Below are 26462 nucleotides of genomic sequence, written 5' to 3'. Positions count from 1 at the left end.
GGATTCATCTTGCACAGGTTCGATAATATCTTTGGTCACATAATCTTCGAGCCAAACATCTAATTGCTTGCGTAAATGGAAAGGGGTTCTTCTACATGTCTGAGAAACTGGAGGTACTGTTGGATCGATGTGTAGCTTTTGCTCGTGATCTTTAAGCTGTCCAATACCATCGAAAACTTCAGGGTACTGGGCTCTTAAATTTGTTTCTATGGCTTGAGTGACTGTTGGCGTGTCGTTGCATGACTTTGCGAGGTCCGTCTTTCGGTCTTGGGGATACCCGGTGGCTGTCAGCACGTCTGGGGCACTAGATGTATCGGATATCGCGTTTAATTTTAGCTGCAAGATTCCCAGTTCCATTGAAGTTTCGTAACTCAATAAAGAGCCTGTAGGTTGATCGGTAACGTAGAAAGTAGCGAGAGTGACTTTCTGTGCAGATTCTACTACCGCTTGAAATTTTCCTTGTAAACGCAGCGGTTGTTGCGCACCAAAAGCATGTATGCGTGTGGTTGTCTTCGCCAGTGGAATGGACTTAGTTTTCGAAATGGCTTCGTAGGCTTCTGGGTCAAGCATGTTGACGGAAGCACCAGAATCCACCAAAATTCGGATTGGGACACCCTCGATCGGTATTTTGCGGGGTATTCTCAGCAAAGGTAAAAATGTATTCGTCATCATTACTGTCACTAAACGAGGCTCGCATGTGGTGAGGATTAACCATTGTGTCAACAGTGTTTACATTATTCCGTTGCTTGTACCCCTTACCCCTTACCCCTTACCCCTTACCCCTTACCCCTTACCCCTTACCCCTTACCCCTTACCCCTTACCCCTTACCCCTTACCCCTTACCCCTTACCCCTTACCCCTTACCCCTTACCCCTTACCCCTTACTCCTTACCCCTTACCCCTTACCCCTTACACCTTACTAGTCCATGGGCCCATGGCCAGACCCCAAAAATAGGTGTTTGGCACCATTCGGAGGGACAAATGCTATCATATATTTTTAGAATCCTTAAACATTCTAGTTCATTTTGGTATGTGATAGCAATCCCGAAAGATTACCTTTCTTTCTGAAATCACGTGATTTCTGACGATATCTTTGGAAAATCAATGCTGCCTTTTATTGCTCAGAGGGTCATAAATAATCGCGTTTTTGAAATTTAAAGAGCGTTTTGCTATAAAAATGGGGTAAAAAATGTTCATGAGGGGCAGCGGATGTTAGCTAAGATAGCTTGTGCCTTTCTCTCTGTACGGTTGCCATGACAACCAAAGTGATTTGTGAATTATACCTCCTCTAAGACGAGTTCGAGGTCCGTCCTGTTAAAAACGAACCGAGTTTTTAAATTAATAGACAGGAAGAAACGAGGATTCGTATCTTACAGTGCTTACCGAGTGAACAAGATTAAAAAGTTATTTCTTTTCCCTTCTGGAGAAAAGAAGCACTTTTCGAGTCAAGCGCGCGAAAACGGGGTTTCATGTGACTGACGCGTGTCACTGAAGTGAGCTTTAATTTGGTTTTCCAAAAACACTTAAATTTGCAGTTCACTTGAGACGTGAATACGAACTTCAAACGTTTCATTCCTACGATTCATTGGTACAGTTATTGACGACGAAAGCATGAGAGCTTAAAACGACTGAAGAATGCTTTGAAATAACTTTTTTTAGTTCGTGAAACAGAGAAGAACAGCTCAACTATAAAGAAAGCACTTCGAGCAATTTACAGGGTGTTTGTCAAACGTTCGAAAACTTGAAATTGAGCAGTATAATCTTCCCAAATATACCGAACGAGAGAACACTTAATTGTCAAGAAACTACTGCGGCAGAAAACCTCAATACCGCCGTTATTATTTTACGGCTTTGTTTTGTCTTCCTAAGAGGAGTTTGGTGAAGAACTGAGCTTAATTATGAGCTGAATGGAGCTGAATCAATTGCCACGTGTGACGGAGTGTTGGAAATAAAAGTTCCAACGGTTGCTGAGATAAAGAGTGACCGCCAGCATTCAGGTTTGAACGCTAATAACTGCCCTAACTGGGAGAAACTGTATTTTAGTTGGAAAATGAGTACATCACAGAGCTTGAAGCTGTCTGGTCTGGCTCATATTCAACTTCATTCCGTCTTCAAAACAAATGAACGGACATCTTTTAAATAATTTGCAGAATAGTTCGTCAAGAACAGCAGCAGGTAAGTTTTTTTTTTCATTTTAAATGTTTTATTCGTCTTCTCTTTACAGAACTCTCAAAATCTTTTCCAACCAGATTTCGACTTATTCACAGTACTTGACATATCGTAAGAAAAAATTGTTTAGTTCCTGACTTAAGTTATGCTCGGGTTGTTTTACACATACTACATTGGGGGCGTTTCCGGTCTCTATAAGTTATGAAAAATCTGGTTTTATACCAGCGTGGAAGATCGCCTTTGTTTTCTGAAAATTTTATCCAAATGCAAATGTTTTTAGCGGCTCTCAAAATTTTCTTCTTAAAACATTTCGATAAACAAAACCTTTTAAAATATCGACTAAGACGGCCGTAAAAAATGACCAATCACAGTGCGCGTACTGTGAGACATCATAAAACAAAGATATAACATAATGCAAACAATGCAAAGTTTAAGGGTTTAAATTTAAGTTGTTATCTCGTTGCTATAACCAACAGTCGATCATGTCCAGATAAATATTTCTGGTTAGCATTTTCTTTACTGTCTCAAGACTCTTCTTCATCCTAATCGTTACTCAGAATTTCATCCGCGGCTTCATCGTCTTCTGCTTGGTTGCTGCAGTCCTGTAGCCTGCACATGTCGGTACACTTGAGACCACTGGCAAGATAGGTACATCTTGGTAGGTCGCAAGCCCTGGTGCACTGACAGGAAAGCAGCTCTAGGACAGCCCTAGGAGCAGGCTCACCACCCATCCAATCTATAGCCAGCATTCCATTCTCGTGAACCCAGCCGTAACCGACAGGGGAAGGCACCTGAGGGCAGCTTTGCAGGCTTCTTTTCAAAATGGCTGCCTGGTAGTTTGCTCGTGCAGAGTGCTTCCGGAGGCTGTCGGCACAAGGCGGTAGCTGGTGTGACTCGAGCTCGCCCTTTTTTGCACAAAACAACCGATAACGAAGCTCGTTGACGTCACTGGTTTCGGCCTTAGTCGAGTAAAGCATACAGGTGAATTCCAGTAACCTTGAAAACAGATCATTCGACAGTTCCCATTCCATTCCAAGTTGTAGAAATACATGTTGGAAATCCCTGCTTCCCTTGATAATCTGAAGTCCTGCTGTCTTGCCTTTTCCAGCGAAAGCGCTTACATTGTCACAACCTGTAAATGCATGCAGGCCAAGAAGGGACTTGCAAAGACCAGATCCGAAACGCTGAACCACAGTTGAAATGTCAATGTAGATTGTTTGGTTCTTGGTGCCACATTTCAAGAACAATGAACTAGGGATGAAGCTCTTGAATGCTAGACAAAGAACTAAGACATCCGTATCTTTAGCTGATACAATGATACCTTTGTATCCAGCCCTGGCTGCTTCGGCTGCATGAAGCAGTACTCTTGTATCGGCCTCCTCCTGTGTTGAACTGAGGTCATCCCGTGTCACTGCCCTCTCTGACGTGATTTCAAAGCATTGTTCTTCAGAGGTCACCATGAGTATTTGTTCAGCGAGTTTCACTCTGTATCGTTGTTTTTGCCATTCTTCAGCGATGAACTTGATAAACTGGGACTTGTTCTTGGAACTAAGAAGAACCTTCCCCCACTGTTCAAGCTTATGCTCCGGTCTGATGTTTCTGATTTCATTTCCAGTCTCGGCGCCTCTCCTTTCTCTCTCAGCATTCTTGATGGAGGCATCTCTTTACACGTCAAACACCACGTCAATCCGCTTGCTGTTGCCTCCTTCATTTAAAACCATACGCAACAAATAATCTGCAGCCTCGGAAAATGTCTTGTGGTCACCCTTCATGCGCTGAACCAGTGCCATTCCATCGATCACACAAGCGCATGGTTGTGGGAAGCTCTCTACTGCAAGTGCATTTTTCTTTAGCTCTTTTCCAAGCGAAGACTTGTTAGTTTTCCTCATAGAACCGTCAGTGCCAGCTAACGCCCAAGGAAGGGGCCCGAGTGGATGGCACAGTACGTCTCTCATCTTTAGTTCTCTTTTCTCAGCAATAACGATCATTTTGGCGAAAAGTGCGCGATCGGCCTTAAGAATTACTTCATTAGCAGTTCCTTTTTGAACCTTCATCTTCTTGTTAAGATCGCTGAAAGTCTTCAGTTTAGCTTTGGTCAAAGTGTCGTGGAACTTGACCTTCGGTGGGTGGCATTCGAGTCTTTCCGCAGTGAACGACTTGTAAGCCTTCTCTCCGATGTCTTTGGCCTGCAGTAAGTCATTATCTATTTCTTTTGTAGCCGCCTTGCCAGTTGAAAGGCAAACAAGCTCTTGCTGTTCATTGTTAAATGGATTGATCCAGGTGCTTTCAAGCATCAACAAAAACGATCCCACGTCTGCCTCATTTCTTTCAATTCTGCTTGATTGCAGATCTGTGTGTTTTGCATTGGAATGGGTAAGATGAACCATCTCTTTGAGCTGCCGCATGAATATACTGCGATATTCTGCTGTTAGGTAGTACTTGCTCAGTGCTCTTGGTTTCAGGCTAAAACCCTTCGTCCCCCCAGCCGTCTGAGTATCTTTGTTCACGGTCTCCTCGCATGCTTGGTCGACCGGTATTTTTCTGAACGGATTTTGGTCTCCAATTTGTACGGAAAATCCACCAGATCTGAAATACTCTGAAATTTCTGGGTGCTCTTTCTCAAGATGGAACATTTCAGATACATAGGCAGATAAGTATCTCGCATAGTTGAGATTGTCATACGCAAAACACCAGGGGATCATTTGCCGAACAGACGATAAGTGCAATTCCCAGTTTCCCTCCCTACATGCTCGCAACATCCCCAAGAGGATTTCCACAAGATCAAGGTACGACATCCAGAATTGTGAGAGTTTTCCTTTTTCTAGCCGCAGATACTTCAAGTAGTTGTCAAAAAGTTCGACAAATTTGGCGAAACCAGGACTGGTCATTTTCTCCTCAAACTCATTTGCGCAGGTGTTTTCGTAAAGTTCATTAAGACTGTCAAAGAATACATCAACCGTTCTTCTCTTATCCGGATGATTGTCTTCTACCCATGACTGGAACCCTTTCCAAGCGAGTCTCATAAGAGCTTCATACATAAGCTTGTGACACCTCACTGCTCGGTTATATCTGCGACCATCGAGCACGCCTGACACGGATCCCTCTGCAATGACACCTGACTCGACACAAAGGTCTCTCAATCCAGCGTCCTGAAAGCGTTTTCCTACGATAGACAGCAGAGTGCAGGCTGTATGAAATACACCCATCCTCAGCACTAGATCCTTAAACCTCTCACTATGTTTCCACTGTATCTCCGTAGCTTTTGCGTACAACGCCTGGTCGAAGACGACAACGATACTCTAAAGCCTGAGAGAATCCTTGATTTTAAGAGATCGTACCAGAACTTCATGAACTGTGGCCATATCAGTGGCGGGCGCATCGACGGTTTGCAAGTATCCTACGTTGTCTTTGGACACCGGCTGTTCACGTACTGATATATTGAACCCAGTCCAACCGCTTACTTTCTGCTTTGCGTTTGCATGAAGACGCACTAAAATCCAAAGCAGGTTCTTTTTCCGTGCGTGCTCTATCACTTGTTCAGTGGTTACTTCTACGTAACTTCGCGCGCGAGGATTGCAGCGCTCACCAGCATTGTATGAAGGGATTTCTGTGATAGTCGAAAAATCAACGCTCCTCTGTCTCGTTCTTGCTACTTCAGGCACTGCCACTGGGGGAAGTTGGGGCCTAGTCTCGCCTGCATAGCGATACCATTGACCCTGTGGGACGTTCCTGATCCAGAAAGTGTTTCTTCCAATCTATCAATGTTGTCCCAGGCGAGAGTGGTGTTTATGAAAGGTTGAATATTCTGTGGTAGTGGAATTTCATTTTCTTGGGTCAGGGCCATTTTGTGGAGACAAAGTGCCGTATTCATTTCCTCGATCTGCGAATAAGCGACTCCGTGTCCAAAACGATTGAGAATTTGAATAAGTTCGACGTTATTTGTTAAAGACTTGACAGCATACGGTAAAAGAATTTGCTTAGGTGGCTTCTGACGCCCACCACTAACTCCAAAAACAATGTCTTGTGAGAAAGAGTTTATCAGACGCTGTAATCTTGCTGAATAGCCTTCTTCTGGACGGTTTACACTTCCAGTTAGGACAGTGTGTAAGAACACCTCAAGTTTCTCTGGAATATTCACTGCATTTTCGGCCAGTTCTGAAGGATGGGGTGGCCATGACATTTTTGCGTCTTGTGAAATAATTGCATCACGAATGTACAGACCAACTTTCTTTATTTCTTCGATCCTGTTACGTGAAGTGCTGATCCCTTGTTGTGATAGATGATTCTGAAGACCTTGCGCTGTGTCTCTTGCCAGTTGGAGTCTTGATATATTATCAGGGATTACGAACTGTTTATTGTTCTCCAGTAAGTCCTCAAAGTGCAGTACACTGCAGAAGTCTTGCTCCAACCTCCTTTTTAAATGCTTTTTCGTGGAGTCTTTGATTTGTGAGACACCAAATGAACGCATGGCCGACAAGAGCACATCTGTTAATTCCGTTAGTTTAACAAGTCTTGGGTTCTCTAGTAAATCAAATCTGATATAATCAAATAGCATTTCATAAGCTTTGGACTCGATACGGGCGTAGCTATCAGCTGCCCCCTCTTCTTCAACACCTTTGGTCACATTGGGGCGCATGTAATGTCGATAACACGATCTGTGGTACCAAGCTTCGGCTGCTACAAGCTCTCGCGATACAACTGCAATCATCTTGGTGTCACACGTTGTAATGGCAGTGTTCCGGATAGTCTCGTCTGCTCGCAGATCTCTGCACAGAATTAAAGGCTCTCGATTTTTTGAACCCTTTAGGTATTTACTTTTTCGATCACAAAAAATACATATTTCATCGAAGGTTGTGCTATCGCTAGGCGCCTGCCGATTTGAAGATCTTCTCTCTGTGAATGTAATCGATTCTTCTCTATTCTCCTTTTCATTGAATTTACACAGCTTTTCTAATTCTCGCTTTAAGGTAAACAAACAACGACATTTTCGGTGATAAAATATGGACGGAACTTCCCCTTCCTTAACAGTCTTTGCAATATCTAGGACTGGTTTATAGTTTCGAATGGCAGCTGCTCTCAATAATGATCTCCAAGACTACAAGTCTTGTGGTGCTTTTAAATCGTCGCTGTCGTCATTACCACAGGGAACCCGAACGCTGTATTGGCAAAGTTAATAATGAAAATAAAGATATGTTTGTTACCTGTGCTCCTGTGTCTTTCTTTGTCCTTAAAATGGTTGTGCTCTTGTGTCTTTCTTTGTCCTTAAAATGGTATTTGAATCGGTGCGAAAACGGTTTGAGCAAGCCTTGTCTGACGCTCCGTAAATAACGACGCAGTTAACACGTCTCGTATTTCCATTCATGTTATTAACTATTTCTTTCCATATTAACCATTAACACTCCTGGGGAGATAATCTCGTATTTCAATTTAACGGCCACGGGAAAGAGAGAAAGAGCAAGGGGTGAAATTGCATTAGAGTCTTATACCAGTCTGTGACTTCACTTGAGGTGACCAGTCTCGCGCGCGGACAAAGCGCGAAATGCGCGAGGAAACACGAGCCGACGGCCGGCAGCCTTTGTCTGCTATAGATTATTCGACGAGCAATTCGCGTATTCCTTCGCAACGTTCAACGACAACCAATTTTAATGTCATTTACTGGTGAGTTCATGATTTTTCTTTCGTTTCAATGTTTTACATTTTAGATAAAAAAAATATTTCCTCTATGAACAGTTAGAACGTATTTTAGCGAGGGTATCGCTCCGGTCTCAGTCTCGGGCACAATTGTAGAATTGTAGAAAATAATTCTAGGAATAAATAATTTTCCTTTTAGCCGTTACAAATTATTCAGCTGGTTAAGCGATCCACTGCCATCCTTAATACCAGCGAAGGAATGAAGAGTAGTCGCCTGAAGACTTGGCGGTAAACTTTTACACGCAATTCCGGTCGTACACGTTACAGAAACAGTCTTCGAGTCATTTTTTAAACCATCACAAACATGTGACAGTAAAAAAGTTTTCCCTGTCCCTGCTTTTCCGGTGATGAAAGCGTTGTGTCCCTCTTGGACTACATCTTTGGCTCTTTGTTGCTCGTTGTTTAGCATGGCGATGTCGAGAAGAAGCACATCTCCACGCGGCGTTACATTTTTTTCCTACATAAAATATGAAAAGCTGACCAGCTTGGCCTACGCAAATGCCGTGGTACCAAAGAGAAACGAGTCCGAGAAAAGAGAGGTAGACTTTTTTAAGGAAAAAAAAGACAATTATTTATCGAACACTCGCACGACCTGACAAGAGCGATGAAGTTTATAACGTCGCGCGAATTTCCAGTTTTGCGCGTGGTAGGTTCTGGTTTATATTTCCCATGGCAAGCGGCTGTCAAAGGAAGACAAAAGATGCTGTCACGAGAACAATAGAACCACTTTGATAAAGCCCATGTTCACAAGTTTTAAATCACTTCCGGTCAGGTCAAGTGAAGTCACAGAGCTAACGAAAAGACGCTTGTAAAATCAACCCAAAATTAAGCAGGAAAACGGGTATCCGAACAAACAAATCAAACATCATCTATTCATTTGGCCTTAAATCAAGCTAGGTGTGAGGTAATAGCACTTTTTGTTCAATAATAAGAAAATTATGCCTCGAAATAAATCAGCCCTGATTTTAGTTTCATCCCTTGCTCCTTTCTCTCTCTCTCTCTCTCTCTCTCTCTCCCGTTGAGAATTAATAGTTAATAACATGAATGGAAATACGAGACGTGTTAACTGCGTCGTTATTTACGGAGCGTCAGACAAGGCTTGCTCAAACCGTTTTCGCACCGATTCAAATACCATTTTAAGGACAAAGAAAGACACAAGAGCACAACCATTTTAAGGACAAAGAAAGACACAGGAGCACAGGTAACAAACATATCTTTATTTTCATTATTAACTTTGCCAATACAGCGTTCGGGTTCCCTGTGTCATTACTGCAATGAATGATGCATTGATATCTAAACAGGGTCGCTTTATCACGACATCGGAATCCGTTGCAACTGAATAGCGTTTCTCTGATGTACAAAGGGTTTTAAGGTATTAGTTGTGGCTACAAAGCCGCGTGTAAGTTAACCTAGAAAGGTTGCATGTTATGCGCGGGCCCCCTCCATATTTTGGTAAAAGACATCCTGATGATGCCACCGCTATATTTTGTTTGGGTTTACACACAAAAAAGCCCCCCTCTCTTTTTTAGTCAAGGTCCTGTTCCGCCACTAGTGATGGGGTCCTATGTGTGAAAGTATGTATGTAGTAAATATTATACGTGTATAACGTGAGTTTTAAAGTCTTAAATAACGTAAAACATGGCCTCTTAGTGCAATTGTTTCTCGCAGTAGAGAAATATCTCCCCGAATAAGGTCCTCTTTCAATTTTTGTTTCACTAACACAGCGTTTTCTACTGTGTTGTTACGTGAAGCAGAAAAGCCCAAGCACATCTCGAAACTCTGTAAGTTTTGTTGCATAATTCCCTCCTAGATGCGGTTAAAATTGCCATAAATCAATTTTGTAAGTTTTTAATATGCTCTTTATCTATTTTGGGGGTTTCTTTGTTTTCTTTCGGGGGTTTAAATTGAGAAAAAGACACCAAATGAACCAAACACTTACCAGGCAAAGCGGCCGCCATCTTGGATTTACCCAGAATGCATTTCGCAACCTTCAAACAGTTATTTCACGTTCTTTTTCGTAGAAAAACTCGAATTTTGACCATGTTATTAAGTAACGAAGTTGAGAGTAATGTTTTTAATATCATAAGACCAAATTGAACAAAAATCGCGGAAAAAAAGAATGTTTTGGTCCATCAAAAGAATTAGCCTCGATTTCATGCAGAAGGGGAATTTTATACCCTTAAAAAATCATTCGTGATTGCTATCAGGCCAACTTTGAAACTCTTTTATAAGACCTTCAAACCGATACCACTCACAATTTGTCCCTTTGAATGGTACCGAAATCTGCCCGGGCCCATGGACTATACCCTTACCTCTTATCCCTTACACCCTTACCCCTTACACCCTTACCCCTTACACCCTTACCCCTTACACCCTTACCCCTTACCCCTTACACCCTTACCTCTTACCTCTTACCCCTTACCCCTTACCCCTTACCCCTTACACCTTACACCTTACCCCTTACCCCTTACCCCTTACCCCATACCCCTTACCTCTTACCTCTTACCCCTTACACCTTACCCCTTACCCCTTACCCCTTACCCCTTACCCCTTACCCCTTACCCCTTACCCCTTACCCCTTACCCCTTACCCCTTACCCCTTACCTCTTACCCCTTACCCCTTACCCCTTACCCCTTACCCCTTACACCCTTACATCTTACCTCTTACCCCTTACACCCTTACCCCTTACCCCTTACCCCTTACCCCTTACCCCTTACCCCTTACCCCTTACCCCTTACCCCTTACCCCTTACCCCTTACCCCTTACCCCTTACCCCTTACCCCTTACCCCTTACCTCTTACCCCTTACCCCTTACCCCTTACCCCTTATCCCTTACCCCTTACCCCTTACACCCTTACCCCTTACACCCTTACATCTTACCTCTTACACCCTTACCCCTTACCTCTTACCCCTTACCCCTTACCCCTTACCCCTTATCCGTTACCCCTTACCCCTTACACCCTTACCCCTTACACCCTTACATCTTACCTCTTACCCCTTACACCCTTACCCCTTACACCCTTACCTCTTGCCTCTTACCCCTTAGCCTTTACACCTTACCCCTTACCCCTTACCCCTTAACCCTTACCCCTTACCCCTTACCCCTTAACCCTTACCCCTTACCCCTTACCCCTTACCCCTTACCTCTTACCCCTTACCCGTTACCCCTTACCTCTTACCCCTTACCCCTTACCCCTTACCCCTTACCCCTTACCCCTTACCTCTTACCCCTTACCCCTTACCCCTTATCCCTTACCCCTTACCCCTTATCCCTTACCCCTTACCCCTTGCCCCTTACACCCTTACCCCTTACACCCTTACCTCTTACCTCTTACCCCTTACCCCTTACACCTTACCTCTTACCCCTTACCCCTTACTCCTTACCCCTTACTTCTTACCTCTTACCCCTTACCCCTTACCCCTTACCCCTTACCTCTTACCCGTTACCCCTTACCTCTTACCCCTTACCCCTTACCCCTTACCCCTTACCCCTTACCCCTTACCCCTTATTCCTTACCCCTTACCCCTTACCCCTTACCCCTTACCCCTAACCCCATTTCCCTTACTTCTTACCCGTTACCCCTTACCTTTTACCCTTATTCCTTCTTTTTCTCCATTTTCAACATTGTTATATTTTTGTTATTTTTGTTTTTCTTCGTTTCCTTTTTATTACTTTTTTATTACCCCTTATCCCTTACCCCTTACCTCTTACTCCTTACCCCTTACCCCTTACCCTTTACCTCTTACCCCTTAGCTCTTACCCCTCACCCCATATTCCTTTTTTTCCATTTTTAACATTGTTATATTCCTGTTAATTTTGTTTTTCTTCGTTTCCTTTTTATTACTTTTTCTGACAGCCACAACTTCATCAGCTTTATTGCTGTTAAGTGCCACCTTAAAAAAATAGACTTACTTACTACTACTAACTTACTTACCGTATTTTCTCGATTAAACGCCGGGTACCGAATAAACGCCGGGTCTCCAAGGCGGAGTTACAAATATGCCCCTAAAGTATTTATTTAAGGAATAATAAGCTGTAGCTATATCACCCAGATACATTTCTGTCAAAAACAACGAATAAAAACCGTTGCTAAATGACATTCAGGCTCGAAAAAGCTGCAGGAGTCAAATAAACGCCGGGTCCATCCGGTCAAGTTTGTAATAAACGCCGGGGGCGTTTAATCGAGAAAATACGGTACTCTCTATCCCTTATCCCTTAACCCATATCCCTTACCCCGTATCCCGTATCCCTTATCCCTTATCCCGTTTTTCACATGTTCTCCTGTTACCTTTCTACTTTTTTTCACTTGTTCACTTGCTCACTTGTTCACTTGTTCACTTGTTCACGTGTTCACTTGTTCACTTGTTCACTTGTTTACTTGTTCACTTGTTCACTTGTTCACTTGTTCACTTGTTCACGTGTTCACTTGTTCACTTGTTCACTTGTTCACTTGTGCACTTGTTCACTTGTTCACTTGTTCACTTGTTCACTTGTTCACTTTTTCACTTGTTCACTTGTGCACTTGTCCATCTGTTCCTTTGTTCTCTTGTTAACTTGTTCTCTTTGTTTTTATCCTTTTCTCTTGTTTTCTTTTACTTCTCTTTTTCTGTCGTTCACATGGTTTCTTATTTTCTTTTCTTCAAGCCTTCATTTTTTTTGTAGCTTGATATAATGTTTTCTTGTTCATCTGTTTTCTCGCTTACCACTGCATTCTTGCACGGACCTTCTCCTCTTAAGGTGCTTGCTTGCTTGCTAACTTATTTTATATATATATATATATATACTTTTGCATATCACATTTATAGTTTCTTTTTTTTTTGTAACTTTAGTTGGAATCTTTTTCTTTTCCTTTTGTTTTGCATGATACTGAAGCTGTCTGTTTTTTATGCTATCAATTATATTCACAGCGTTTCTCGTCTCCTCCAGCCATATTTGTAACCGCCAGTCACCAGGTTGCGAAGGGAGCTCATGAAGCTATTGTTCTGTGGGTAGAAAACTTCAGCGAAGGAAGCTTTACAATTTGCGTTCGAGAAGCTAAGATGTTTGACGGACCACATAACAACATCAACATAGTAAGTTTTTCTAACTACGATATTGTCAGCTAAAAATAATTCTAGAAGACAACATTATTTCAACACTGTCCTCCACTTTGATTCTTAAAAAAATACAATCCATACATACAAAGAGGATAACATATAAGGGATCAGCTTACCAAAGTTTCATTGAAATATAAATATTGTATTTCTACACAGGATTGGATGGCATTCAACGATCTGAGGGTTGACAACTTCACTATCACCGACAGCCTCGTGTTTAAAAACACAACATCTCCATCACATAAGAATAACTTCGCATTCTGCCAAGTAAGATTTTAATATATATTACAGTAATAACAACAACAAAACAAAGAAAGTCAGCAAACTTTAATTTAGCAATTGCCAGTTCTTTAAGTTAACCTATTTTTAATTACCTTATCACGATATATGATTATGGATAGAGTATATTTTGACTGTCACATTACTTCTAGAACAAAATAGTTTAAAATTAATGATCAAATGCATTAAAATTGATCAAAAATAATCTTAATCAATATGTTGATTTTTTTAATTAGCAAGAATATTCTCTAAATATACTTTTATATTGCAGACAATAACGTTCACGAATCCGTTCTATGCTCCCCCTGTGGTGATGGTGACGCCAAAGCACAGTTACAGCAATAACTATTCGCACTTGCCTGGATCACAGTGCAACGCTGTTACTGCCTGGGTTGAGGTGTGTTGTTATTCAGCTCTATCTCTATTCGTACTTTTACAACAAAGTATATTTAGAAAGATTTTGAATCGTGCAATAGAATATTATCCCAAATGAAAGTGTTAACACTCAAAAATACGACTGCATGGGGTCACACGGCACTTCCTTGATGAAGTTAAATTATGTTATAACTAAAGCGCTTTGCGTCAGCCAGTAAGGTTTCTTAGCTTTGCTAGTCATACTCCATAAATAAAAACTGAAAATGAACGAAAATTACAAACTAAGTTCTTAAAAGCCACCAATTCTATATATCCCCTACTTTTCACAAAACTTCTTAGCGCAAAACGTTTAACTCAATGCCTTCACACTCCTTAAATACCTTGGAAGTGGCTCTATGCAAGGTGTGTAAAAATAATTGATATTCTTTAACACTTACACGAGCTCTGGGTTTTTGTTGTTAATTTACATAGCACACTTCCACAGAAGAAGCAAAGGTATGTATAAGGAATTACAACGGCAACAAAAAGAGCACCTTTACGGTCGATTACATGGTGATTGGAGGTGGGTATTAAATGCATAAGAGACAGAAGCAATGACCTCTTTATCCAGAATAGTCGCACTTGAATTCTGTTAATAATTAATTTCAGATTCCATTTTTTTTTTCAAATGACGTACTGTATGGTATCCCATAGGTACCCGGATCATTAGTGTGTTTAAGATGTTTTTAAGAATGCATATATTGTTTTGGAACAGTTTTTGCATCGATTTTTGTTATTTACTGACGTCATGAGAAATAGTGATATCGCAGATGGCGGGCCAAATACGGTTGATATAACGTCATAGCCCATTGATAAATATTGTACCTTGTCTTCCAAACTTGGCAGCTTTGTAAGTTTTTTTATTGGCGGATCGATTCTTGTTATTTTTGCCGCTGCCGTTGAAGAAGCTGGCGATGATAGGGACGCGTGCATGACGTCACGTATGCAAGTATATGTACATTTCCATGTCTGTAGATTCGACATTTTAATGCCATCGTAAGCACACTGCACGCTCTTTACAATTGAGAATATTTTTTTTAATTTTATCAGTTTTACCAATTTTATACTTGTTATTATTCAAAGCTAGGTATTTTTAAATTATTGTTATTTTATGTTTTAATTATTTAAGTGAGGGCCACAGGTTTATCAGTCTAGCACTGTTAAGATTTTTCCCTCGTTAAATAAAGTTACTAAATTACTTTCTAATAGATATAACAGGCACGATAAATTTTGTATTTTCAAGGTATCCAGTCCGTAAATCTCTTTGCAATATATAAAACTTACCAAAATGTGTGTTCTGCACAAAACATCGGAATGTTGCTATGAATAAGGAAATGGGCGTGTTCTAGAAATATAAGCTAATATACGCACGTAGAATTGTTTGACTGACATTGTTTGACTGGTACCTTGGTTGCTCATAACAGATTTGGACCAATGCCTAAATGTGACGTGTGATTACCATGGTCTTTGTAAGGCATTTGGTCCTCATGATGCTCGCTGCGTGTGTATGGAAAGCTGTCCATCCTACCAAGAACCAGTCTGTTCATCAAATGGCACAACATACGACAATGAGTGTTTGTTTCAACAGGAAATGTGCCTTCTGCAACAAAACTTCTCTGTACAACATCCCGGCAGCTGTGAAGGTCAGGATAAATTTCTTGTAGTCTTTTTTGGCACACACACACTGGTTACGCTGGGAAATAAAGGAGAAAAAAGTGCAACATGTTACGGAATTATTAGATGCGCAAAACGCTAAGATTTTTATTTATTAAATTAACTTGTTTCTTTTTATATGTTCCACCTCGATTAAGGTTGTTTAATTTTGGACACAAACAATGCTATGGACTACGCTAACGTGTTCACACAAATAGAACACAGTGTTATTTTTTTATGAAAACGGGAATATACGTTTAAAACATTACTGGAGTTTACGGTCCATCCTGTAAGATACAGATCGTTATTTACCTTGGAAATGTATTTCTGGCCCAAGCGCGATGTGCCACAGTCAGGAATAATTTTATCTTCGATACTGATAACTGTCTTTTTGTACTTCTCTTTTAAGGATTTCCTTTTCAGCGAGGTCGCCGTCACATGCCACATATTCCATCCCTGGGCTACTCTCATTGTGAAGTAATTCGCCTCAAACCTTACGTGTTCTATCCCGACAAACCACTTGAAGTTCAAATCACTGTCAATCATATTGACACCAGTGACAAGTCATATGTACATGATGCGGCTGTGTCTTGGGTTGAAAATGTCGATTACGATCGATTCACTGCGTGCGTGATGGCGGCAGGCTTTAATGAGCGAAAGTCACATGCTAACGTGACAGTTGATTGGATGACATACCAAGGGGCTCCAGTGGGTGGTGTTGCTGGAGAAGTACGGATATCGCAGTGGTGGACTGGAACAACTTGTAAAGCTGTCAATTTTCCATCCGTACGTCATTATTTTTGTTTATTTTGGAACTAGATGTAAACACAAAAATCGACTTGTACTAAACTCTAGCTTTTGCCTACGACATAACTGCACCTCTGAAGATTTTTTTGTTGTTACAGAGCATTTATCCACCATTACTGTTTTAAATCGATACAACAAGGAAAAACAACAACAACAAAACGAAACAGAACCGCGACAACGACAACAGGAGCAATGATATAAAACAGTAATAACAACAGCAACAACGCCAGTAACAACCACAATACAACACAACAACAATGACTATACCAAGAACACATCAATAGCACAAGACGCAGCAACAACAACAACAACAACAACAACAACAACAACAAAACAGCAGCAACAAAAGGAAGAATGGAGAATGTTTTTCCCTATCGCTGCCAGATACACGGCAGGGGGGAGCAGGGATAGCGCAGTGCATGGTGAGACTGCGCTCGCTTCCCACCAATGTGGCCCGGGTTCGTTTCCCGGACCTGGCGTCATATCTGGGTTGAGTTTGTTGTTGGTTCTCGTCTTTGCTCCGAGGGTTTTTTTCCAGTATCTCCGGTCTTCCTCCCTCCACAAAAACCAACACTTCTAAATTCCATTTCGATCGGAAATTCGAGGACAACAGGTTTGTCAGTTGCAAGACTGTTACGTACAACCCTCGTTAAACAAAGTCGATTTTTTTAAAAAAAAAGAAGTGTTCGCTTATTTTTTTGTTGCTTCAGTGTGTGTAATTTTCTGTTTGTTTCTTTATTTTCCATGCAGGGGAAGTTTTCAGTGATACCTTCAGTATTTGTAACTGCTGCACACCATCATGCCGGACTGAAGCGTGACGCTGCCAGTGTGTGGATTGAAGATGTCACACAATCTTCATTTAAAGTTTGTTTGAGAGAACTACAGAACTACGCAGGATCACACGAAGATGTTTACGTTGTAAGTTTACAGCTTTCCTACTTTCTTAATTTATGAAATTAAGTGTCTGTGCAATTTTCCATATGAAAAGAAACGCTATTCCATAAGTCCCCAAATAGCGGTCGAGAAGTAAGCTGTGTTGATATTCAAATTTACAGTTGGTTTTGCTATCCATGTGTATTTTTTTAAAACAATTCGAAACAAAACAGAAAAAAAGTTAGTATTTTGTTTTTTATGTTGTCGTTATTATCTTGGTGTTTGTTAATGGATGATCTATTTCTATTCTTAGAAATGGTTGGCGTTTTCGTCTCTCCACAAGCCTCTCTTCTCCGAACATAATTCAGTCTATTTTGCTAACTCCCAGCATCCTCCTGCAGATTACAACAACGCCTATTGTAAGGTGAGCATCCCTCTCTTCTAAGCCGAGAGTTTGTCTTTGTTATTTTCTCGATAAGTCTAATAGTAGGCTTCTAGGCAAAAATAAAAATTTACACTGTATGCTTGGGTGTTAATAAAAAAAGGTGGGGTTATCAAGTGAAATATAGCGACCGTTATGACTCAGAGTCTTTCTTTAGGATGTCCGCTTCACCAAGAACTACAACAGCACTTCAAACGTGTTTGTTTCGGCGAACCATTCATCTGGCGGTGGAAATCAACAACCAGAACACAATGGGATAGCCGCTTGGGTGGAGGTACGATCAAAATGTTTTGTTTTCTTAAACTCTTTAAGTCCAAATTTCGTTATTAAAAGTATCATTACTGGTCTTCAACAGTGATCAGTTACAGGGTCCATTTGGTTTTAAATCAGCATAGGTAAATCATATGATTTGAGTACAATACATATTAAACAAATGCAAACGCCATTACATTTTTCGTTGTCCTTGCAAAATTACTGATTCGCAAATTATCAGCAAACTTTGGGTGCCGTTTCAAACATTCGAATGGACAATCATCTAAACTTCCTGGCGGAAAAAAAACTTTTAACTATATGAAATCGTGCTACAATTTGCTCACTGCTACACGCTCAGACTGCTTAATTTTAGCACTTGCTTTAGGTGTTAAAACTGAAGACAAGGTCTCTTTTGTTTTGTTTTGATTTTTACTTCTTGTTATTTTTTGGTTGTTGTTGTTGCTGTTGTTGTTTTTCTTTTGGCGCATTAACACTCGGACGCGTACAAGGGGGGATACCACCCCCTTAAGGTTTTTCGAAAGAATTTACTCTACAATGCTGAAACTTTCAGTAGCTGTTTATTCATCTCTTGCAGAAAATTTGATAGGTCACTCATGTGTCCATGATATTTGATGTCGCCATGGTAACGTCATAATTACAAGCAGGTCCTGCCAAAAATCGTCATTTTTAACATTTTTCTTTATTTCTCTAGTTTTTGAAAGAGAATTGCACGATTTGATTATTTTTTGCATTGTAAAAGCATTCTGTCTTGATTTCGCATCAATTTCCGTTATTTGCTGACTTTCTAAGAAAATGGTGAAATCCAAGATGGTGGCAATTATGACGTCAAGTGACGTCACAGTCAACAAAGAATATGTCATCTTGTAGGGTTTGCAACAGACGTTCTACTTAGGACAAAAATATTTCGCTGAGCCTTAATAGGACAAAAACTCTGGAGTGGGATTCCATCCCCCCCCCCCCCCCCTCCATTGTACGATAGTGTTGCTTGTGCGTCTGAGGGTTTAACTATATTCAGAATGTTACAGTGAAGCATTTGAAGACACCACTGATAATATTTTTACTATTTTGTAGTATATCAACAACACCGGTTTTCGAGTTTGCCTAAAGGAATTGTACGAGACAAAGTACGAACCGCTGTCCATATCATACACTGTCTTGTCAGGTACGAACACAAAGTATATCATCATTTTAATCACCTTTTATATAAGCAGCAATTTTTGTCATATTCATTTAAACAATGTTTCAATTATCGCGATGAATATGTATTGTATCGCTATAAATGTAATTTTTTAGTTTGACTTGTTTGTTTAACTTGATTGTTAGAAATTTATTTTACAAAAAATAAAGCAGAACTAGTCGTAGGAGGGCAACTTAAATACCAACGCACGTGAAGAGATCAAAATATAAACAAAAGGATCATGCCCCTAAAGATATACATATACGACAAGTCAAATCACATAATTGGCTTCTCTTTACATCAACAGATGTATGTCGCCCCGGATGGAATTACTTTGCCGGTTATTGCTATTTTGCAAGCCCCATCTGCGCCTCGTGGCTGAACGCTGAGTCAAACTGCTCTGCAATGAATTCTGATCTGGTGACCGTACATAACCAGCAAGAAAATGTGTACATACAACACCAGCACAACGGAGACAGATCATGGCTTGGATTGAATGATCGAAGTGTGGAGGGTTCGTTCGCGTGGACCAATAAACAACTCAGCAGTTTTCGGTTCTGGGCGCCCAAGCAGGCAAATGACTGGAACAATGAAGACTGTGTGCACACTCTCGGTGCCAGGCATGGATACACATGGAATGATGTCCCTTGTGACAACTGTTTTAACTATACTTGTTTTACAGGTAAAAATCTCTTTGGAATGTTTCACTAGTTAATTGTAATTGGTTTACTGATTGATCAGTATAGTGGCTTAGGTAGATACGTTTGTAAGATTTGCGGTGAATACAAAATACGAACACTATTAAAATAACAGCTAACACCTTAAAATTCCTGTTATAAGCCCCCCCCCCCCCCCCTCCCCCCGCTTATAAGCCCATCTACCGTACCTGGAAACAAAAAAATACATCCGATTATAATCCCCCCGGATATAAGTCCCTCTCTGCCGAATGACAGTACTAAACGGGGCTAAATGTTGCTTTATTATGCTTTTTAACTTCAAAACGTATTTTTATTCCGCTTAGCCCTCCCCTTGCGAAGTTGTATAAGCCCACGGTTTAAAACCGGAGTTTTTACGGTAGGCGCAAAAAGGATTCACAATATTAATGATTCACCCTTGCTTGTGACATTTTACAAATCTATCAGTCAGTCCCATCACCGGTAGATCGATTGACGATTAATAAATTGTTTGGTTCAAAAAACCTTTACAGTTAAATCCTAACAAGAAAAACATGTTAGACAAAGGAAGATGTGCCTGGCAAGAAACTGTTTATACGTGAGGCTGTTAGTGTCCACATATTTTACACTGGCACACACAAATTATATATTTGGAGTTAATTTTTTTACACCCGTGTTAAAATCAATACTTTACTTATTGAGATTAATTTTTTTTCCTTGGTGTATTTTCTTTTTTTTTTAATAAAACTATTCACTGTTGTACTTGATTTATTTTAGATCTGGACGAGTGCAGTACTCACACCTATACCTGTGACGTCAATGCAGATTGTACAAATACCGTGGGCTCATATTCTTGTTCGTGTAAGACTGGATATACAGGAGACGGACAAACATGCATGGGTAAGAAAACAAACAAATAATATATTGAGGATTGATCAAAGAAGTGACTTTCAAAGAAACCAGTCAACTCTCTTTAAAACGGAACCTTCGGGAGCGGCTCAAACAGTTCGTCCTAGAGAGGTGTCCGTCTTAGAGGGAGTTTTGTTACAGTGAAATGACTGAAAAACGGCAGGGATGGGACCAACACCAGGTGTCCGTCTTATGGCGTGGTCCTTCTTTATAGAGATGTTTGTTTAGAGAGAGTTGACTGCATATACACTTTCACGCTGTTTTAATTATTTGTAACATCAGATAATTTAACTTTCGTCGTCGTCCTGACAGGGACGTTTCATGAAAGAAAAAAAAAACGTTCTCGTAGCGAAAATATACTTAGAGTTGGGATATGATATTGCTGTGCATTATGCACAGTGAACTTACACTCGCGCCTGTTAAGGCTAGGTGAGTGTTATGAGATTACAAATATTACTTGGGTTAGTAAGTTTTATTTTGTCCTGTTCTGGTCTATTTTGTTTTGTTTCAACTATCTGTCACAGTTCACGTGCTCTCCTTTAGTGGTTCATAAATAGGAATACCGCACACACCACGGTGTCAAAAGCCATATCAAATATTGATGCGATGTTTTCGTTAGACTAAAAGCCGCGTTTTAGATCTATTTACATGCAAGTATCGATACATAGGCTGCCAAAGGAATCTCCAGTCCTGTGATAGCTTTATTACTAGTTTTTTCCCATGCATTTGGATGATGGTTTAGAAGATGGGGATGTCAAACATCCGATAGCAGATCGAGTATCTGTTAATGGATTTAGAAAATAAATATGTTTACGGTCCATATGCAACAGTTCTGAGAAACCGAGAAAAGGTTAGGCCATACAACGGCGATAGCTCTAACATTTATGCGCTATTTTTTTTTTGTTTAACTGACTGTTTTAGATATAGACGAGTGCTCTTCCAACTCTCACAGTTGCGACGTCAATGCTGTCTGTAGCAACAACCATGGATCTCACACTTGCACATGCAAAGTTGGGTATTCAGGAGATGGCAAAAGTTGTACTGGTGAGTTTTCATTTGTGTTTTATGTGCCTATACAGCCTACAGGGTTTTTGTGTATCTCTATATTGCGTAAACAAATTTTTGGATTCCGTCACTTCTTCGCTGCCAAATCGAGCTTTAAAGTTCCCGCTTCGGCCGCGCCGAAAGAAACTGAACGCGTGTCAACACAAAAAAGAGTCTCGGTTCTAGCACGGGCTGGGACGTTATCATGTCAGTAAGTGCGAAATCTTGCCGCCATTTAAAGTAAGTATTACATTAGTAATCGTGTGTAGTTTTTGACGGAGTTAATATGCAGATAGATGTAATATTGCGGGATGTTCTAATACTCCAAATGCAAAGAAGGTAATTGCGTTGCATAAGTTTCCATTTTATGGCGATGGTCGAACAGAAGAGAAGGCAAGAAGGAAAAAGTGGACGGACCTCGTCAAGTCAAAACGTGCGAAGTAGAATCCGAGTGCTTCGTCCGCCATTTGCTTTTGCCACTTCGCTGTTCTCTTAGATCTTTTAAAAGCATAAATTTACTCTCTGTGGGAGAAAACACACCGCAGAATGACTTCAGACGGTTAATAAAGCCATTTAAGTGGCAAATCGATATTTTTGATTCAAAGGCAATTACGTGTATGTTTCAATGTTTAATTAAAAGAATAGTCATAAGAGCTTCAAATCGTACAACTGTGCCACTGCGGCCATATTGGTGTTGAGAATAAATGATTGAATTTATCACTATTGCAAAGTACGTTATTTCCTTATGCAGATGTCGTATCTTGGGAAGCACCAATTAATAAGGGGGTCATTGTTCAATACAGTTTACTGCAACGACTGCTTTCCTTTAACGATTTCTAATCTACACGGTTTATTTAACCACAACGCGTATATTAAAAACATGATAGCGTGTGCTCATTAAAATATCCTACTTCTGAACATAACAAATATAATAATTTATGAATATGAACTAAGCAACTGACGTTATGTTTTTCGTTCTTTTTTTAATGTCCACAGATATTGATGAGTGTGTCAGCGGTGTACATGACTGTCACAGTTCAGCTTCATGTACAAACACTGTAGGATCCTTCACATGTTCGTGTAACCAGCCTTACACTGGAGATGGAAAAACTTGCAACTTAGTTGCAGGTAAATATCCCACTTTATTTCTGTTTTGCTTTAAAGTAAATCCGTGAAGCTCAATTTACTTTATCTTGTGATACAATGTTGTTTTCAAATGTTACTTCCTTAACGAAATACCCTAAATTGACAAAACACAAACATAAAACTCACTAGGCGAGAAAAGTCCGCAATTTTGGTGTTATTACATTCAATATTCAGAATTCTGGTTTCTTTTTTTTTCACAATTTTCGTCTTTCTTATAATGAAATTTATTCATTTCAATATAAATACTATAAACGCTGACAAGAGCACAGACATTGTTATTGGCATGGTATAAAACATAAGCTGATAAAATAAATTAAGAAAACGCTGAAGAACAAGACGGGACGTAATTATGTTTTCCAATCAAGACAATGAACAGTGTACATTTTGTTTTGTTTTGTTTGTTTGTTTATTTGTTTGTTTTGTTAACAGTATTAGAACTGTCACCGTATAAACATAAATGAAACATGTAGTAAAACACAATTTGTATGAGTTATTTGGAGATATTTGCAAACGATCACTGTGCGTACATGTTCAGTTCCTGGTGCACTGCAACCTCGTACCCAGATTCTTCGTTCCCCTCGACCAGCGCTCGGAAAACGAGCGGGCCTGAAGTCCTGATTGGAAGTCCAAAGACATTGGACTTCTGGTTGAATTACGCATGCCTAGCTTTCAAAAGCAGGACTCAGCGAACTGCTTGTTGTTTCACTTCCGGTCATTTTTATTGTTTCGTCAAGCCTGCGTAGTACGGAGTAAAGACTCGAGGTACAAGAATGGGTACACTGTTACTATTTGTTAGCTATATGATGTGATTGGATTTTTTTAAGTTTTCTGAAGGGTACTCCGTCTAGAAAAGTAAAGTGACAACACCTTTAACTTGGTTCGTTGAATCACAGCACTACCAAAATAACGATGCGACTATTTTAAATAGTAATAAAGTATAAAGGAGGATTGTAGTTTGACGGAAAAAGTTCCTGAAACCAATGATTTGTTGAAAGAGAGACAATTTGAGCTCAGTAGAAATTACCAACAGACAAATAAAAACTCGTGAATTGTAACCAAGCCTCGTAATGAAAAGAAAGTTGAGATGATAGAGATAAAAATAGCTATCAGGAAAACAAAAAATTACACGTGATATGCAAAACTAGGATGTATTAAAACAAAGTCAAAATCAATCAAAACAAATCAGAACAAAACAAACTCTAGCGTTGCTTTAGCTCAAAGGACGGATCGCTAAGTACACAACTGTGAAATAGACTATAACTGGTGATATAAAAAAATCCAGCGTGCAGCAATGGCGAGTTAAAAAACAAACAAACATGCATTTCGGTTCTTGCTGATACCACATAGCACCCAGGCTCACGTTATAACCACACGGCGGAAAAATTATTTGTATAAAAATTCATACGCAAAATTGATATCAAAAGAAAAATAAGAAATTAACCGAAAAGTTCACGTTTGACATCATATGTTGTCTATGTGACGTTTCGTGTTAATTCAAAGCATTTAACCCCGCATTTTAGCCAATTTATTAATTTAGATTACTTCTTCTCTATAGACCACTTGTTATGCTCGATACACTCGACTGTCTGACGAAAGAGAATAAGAAATGGCTTTAAGAGGAAGGAGAAGCCACGAGCCAAGCGGCTCACACTGCCGGGGCTTATCCAGGTTTCCGTAGCATTAAGGTGGCTCCATAGGGTTTTGAGATATTACGGCGCGCGCACAAGTGATACCCATCAAGAGATCATTTTCGCGTTATTTTTTAAACTAGTTAAATAAAAGCTGCCGAAATATTAAAAACAAGGACTAAACTATGTTGTGCATTATTCTTTTTTAGAATAACGGCCTTTGTTTTTGAGCTTCATCTACTCAAAAAGTTCTATTTTTTGGTGTTTTTATGGCTTTGATCTTAAATTTCTTTAATTTTCTTCGGTGAAAATTTTTGAAATTCTCCCAACGGATTAAATATGATGAGAAATAACTTTTAAAAACAAAAAAAGTAGGGGTTGTCCAGGTCGTTTTTGCGTTTTTAGTTATTTTGTGTTTTTTTGTCTTAGCAAAAAAATTGGCTCACAGATTTTTTTAAAAAAACGACAAAAAGGGCAGTTAAAAAGGTATCACATCTATGCTAAATTTTAAGGAATTTCACCGAAGGAAACTCTAGTAAATACAAGGGGAAAATTTCTATTTTCGCCCGAATAACAATTACGTCATCAGAATAGAAATTGTCCAAGATCGCTATTTGAGCATGCGCGAACTTTCGAACCATACGAGTTGATGTGTAAAGACGAGCGTTCCCCGTTGTTGTCGGTTTTTGTGCGAATATCTGTTAACCCCAAGGTTAGTTAGAGACATATCTTAATCCTTTATGTAGCAGAATCTCTGAAATTCTGCTCGAAGTATTTCACAATCGCGGAGACTATTCTTTATTTTCTCTTTTGCTTTCGATCGTACGAACTTCACAAAAGCGGCCAGAAGCACCGCGGACGTTGTAAACACCTTTTTAGGGTGTTGTAAACTCTTTTATCTGCTCAACACAGGAAAGCACGGGTGTTGTTTCATTGGCAGGAAGCAAGTCTCGCGTTTTCTCGCCGAAAATTTCACGCTCGCGTGAAGCCGCCATGTTTGTTTTGATTTGCCGGCATTTCAAGCTCGCCCTTTCGTACCCATTCTTCGCATTACCCATTTCGTACCCATTCTTCGCGCGGTCAAGAAACCCTATGGAGCCACCTTAAGCGGCTAGGAATATTTCTACTCCCCCCTGAATGGGATGCTAGTCCATTGCAGGGCTCCCCCCCCCCCCCCCCAGCATTATGTCGCCGGTACCCATTTATACACCTGGATGGAGAGAGGCACAATGAGAGTAAAGTGTCTTGCCCAAGAACACAACACAAGTGTCCCCGGCCGGGACTCGAACTTGGACTGCTCGATCCGTAGTTCGGCGCTCGCAAAGTTATTCACCGCGCCTCCCATAAGAAATGCTTTAATCGGTACCAATAGCTCCAAATCTTATCATGGGTGAAGATCGAACACTGAAATCGAACGCTCAAAGCAGCGAAGTTTCAACCTGGATACTTCCTCTTGCGCTTAAAGAATACGTAAATACATGCCCAAATTGGTAACTTTTGCCTATATCATCAGCACCTTTACTGCTAAAAATTGGGGACGCTTGTCAATTTATTCTCCCGTTGGAGAGGGCGACAAGGAAGACTGTCGTTACAATTCCACACTCGAGTGGTCATAACATAAGCCTGGGTCCATGCGATTAAAAAAAGTTTTATATTCTATAAGTCACCCATTCGTTCAACAAATATTGAGCGCTTTCCATTTGAACGGTGAAACCAGTTGTTCCGGTGAAAAATCAAATGGAACAATTCAATCCTTCCGACTAGAAAATGATCGGGCAAAAGAGATTACAGTCAGAGCCATTCCTCTTTCCCTGTTTTAAACGGAATGCTTGGAATATCACTATAGCGTTTTGCCATTTCGCACTATTGCCATACTCCTTGATGAAATGCGCGGCTGTTCCGGTGGGAAATGAAATGGAACAGTCCTTTCCACTTGAAAGTTTTCAGATGGTACACACTCGTCCCGTTCCATTGTATTTGATGAAATATTGTTCTGTTCCATTTGCCGGAAAGTTCTTACCAGTTTTTCCGCACAAATGAAAAGCGCCCATTGTCAGCCATTCAACAAGTAATATTTCAAAAACAAAAGTGGCGTCTTGATTTTAATTAAGTCCATAAACCTCGGAATTAATCGTACCGTTACCTTTTGTTGTACTTTCTGATGCAATTTGCTTCGTGATTTTCA

General features: G+C 40.3%; 1 protein-coding gene across 1 annotated transcript in view; it reads left to right on the top strand.

Annotated features, from left to right (window-relative positions):
• LOC144665202 (uncharacterized) overlaps nucleotides 1–26462 on the top strand; it is a 35753-nt gene that overhangs the window by 6864 nt on the left and 2427 nt on the right. The window contains exons 3-16 of the mRNA XM_078526390.1: nucleotides 12770–12934; nucleotides 13115–13225; nucleotides 13509–13634; nucleotides 14084–14174; nucleotides 15076–15294; nucleotides 15714–16090; nucleotides 16862–17029; nucleotides 17298–17408; nucleotides 17584–17700; nucleotides 18771–18861; nucleotides 19184–19558; nucleotides 20328–20450; nucleotides 21381–21503; nucleotides 22500–22631. Coding sequence (XP_078382516.1) covers nucleotides 12770–12934; nucleotides 13115–13225; nucleotides 13509–13634; nucleotides 14084–14174; nucleotides 15076–15294; nucleotides 15714–16090; nucleotides 16862–17029; nucleotides 17298–17408; nucleotides 17584–17700; nucleotides 18771–18861; nucleotides 19184–19558; nucleotides 20328–20450; nucleotides 21381–21503; nucleotides 22500–22631 — 2329 coding nt within the window. The remainder of the gene's footprint in view (nucleotides 1–12769; nucleotides 12935–13114; nucleotides 13226–13508; nucleotides 13635–14083; nucleotides 14175–15075; nucleotides 15295–15713; nucleotides 16091–16861; nucleotides 17030–17297; nucleotides 17409–17583; nucleotides 17701–18770; nucleotides 18862–19183; nucleotides 19559–20327; nucleotides 20451–21380; nucleotides 21504–22499; nucleotides 22632–26462) is intronic.

This window comes from Oculina patagonica, chromosome 9 (genome assembly GCF_052425735.1).
Source record: "Oculina patagonica isolate OP01 chromosome 9, crgOcupat, whole genome shotgun sequence".
Classification (NCBI taxonomy): Eukaryota; Metazoa; Cnidaria; class Anthozoa; order Scleractinia; family Oculinidae; genus Oculina; species Oculina patagonica.
This window is presented reverse-complemented; position numbering and strand designations above follow the sequence as displayed.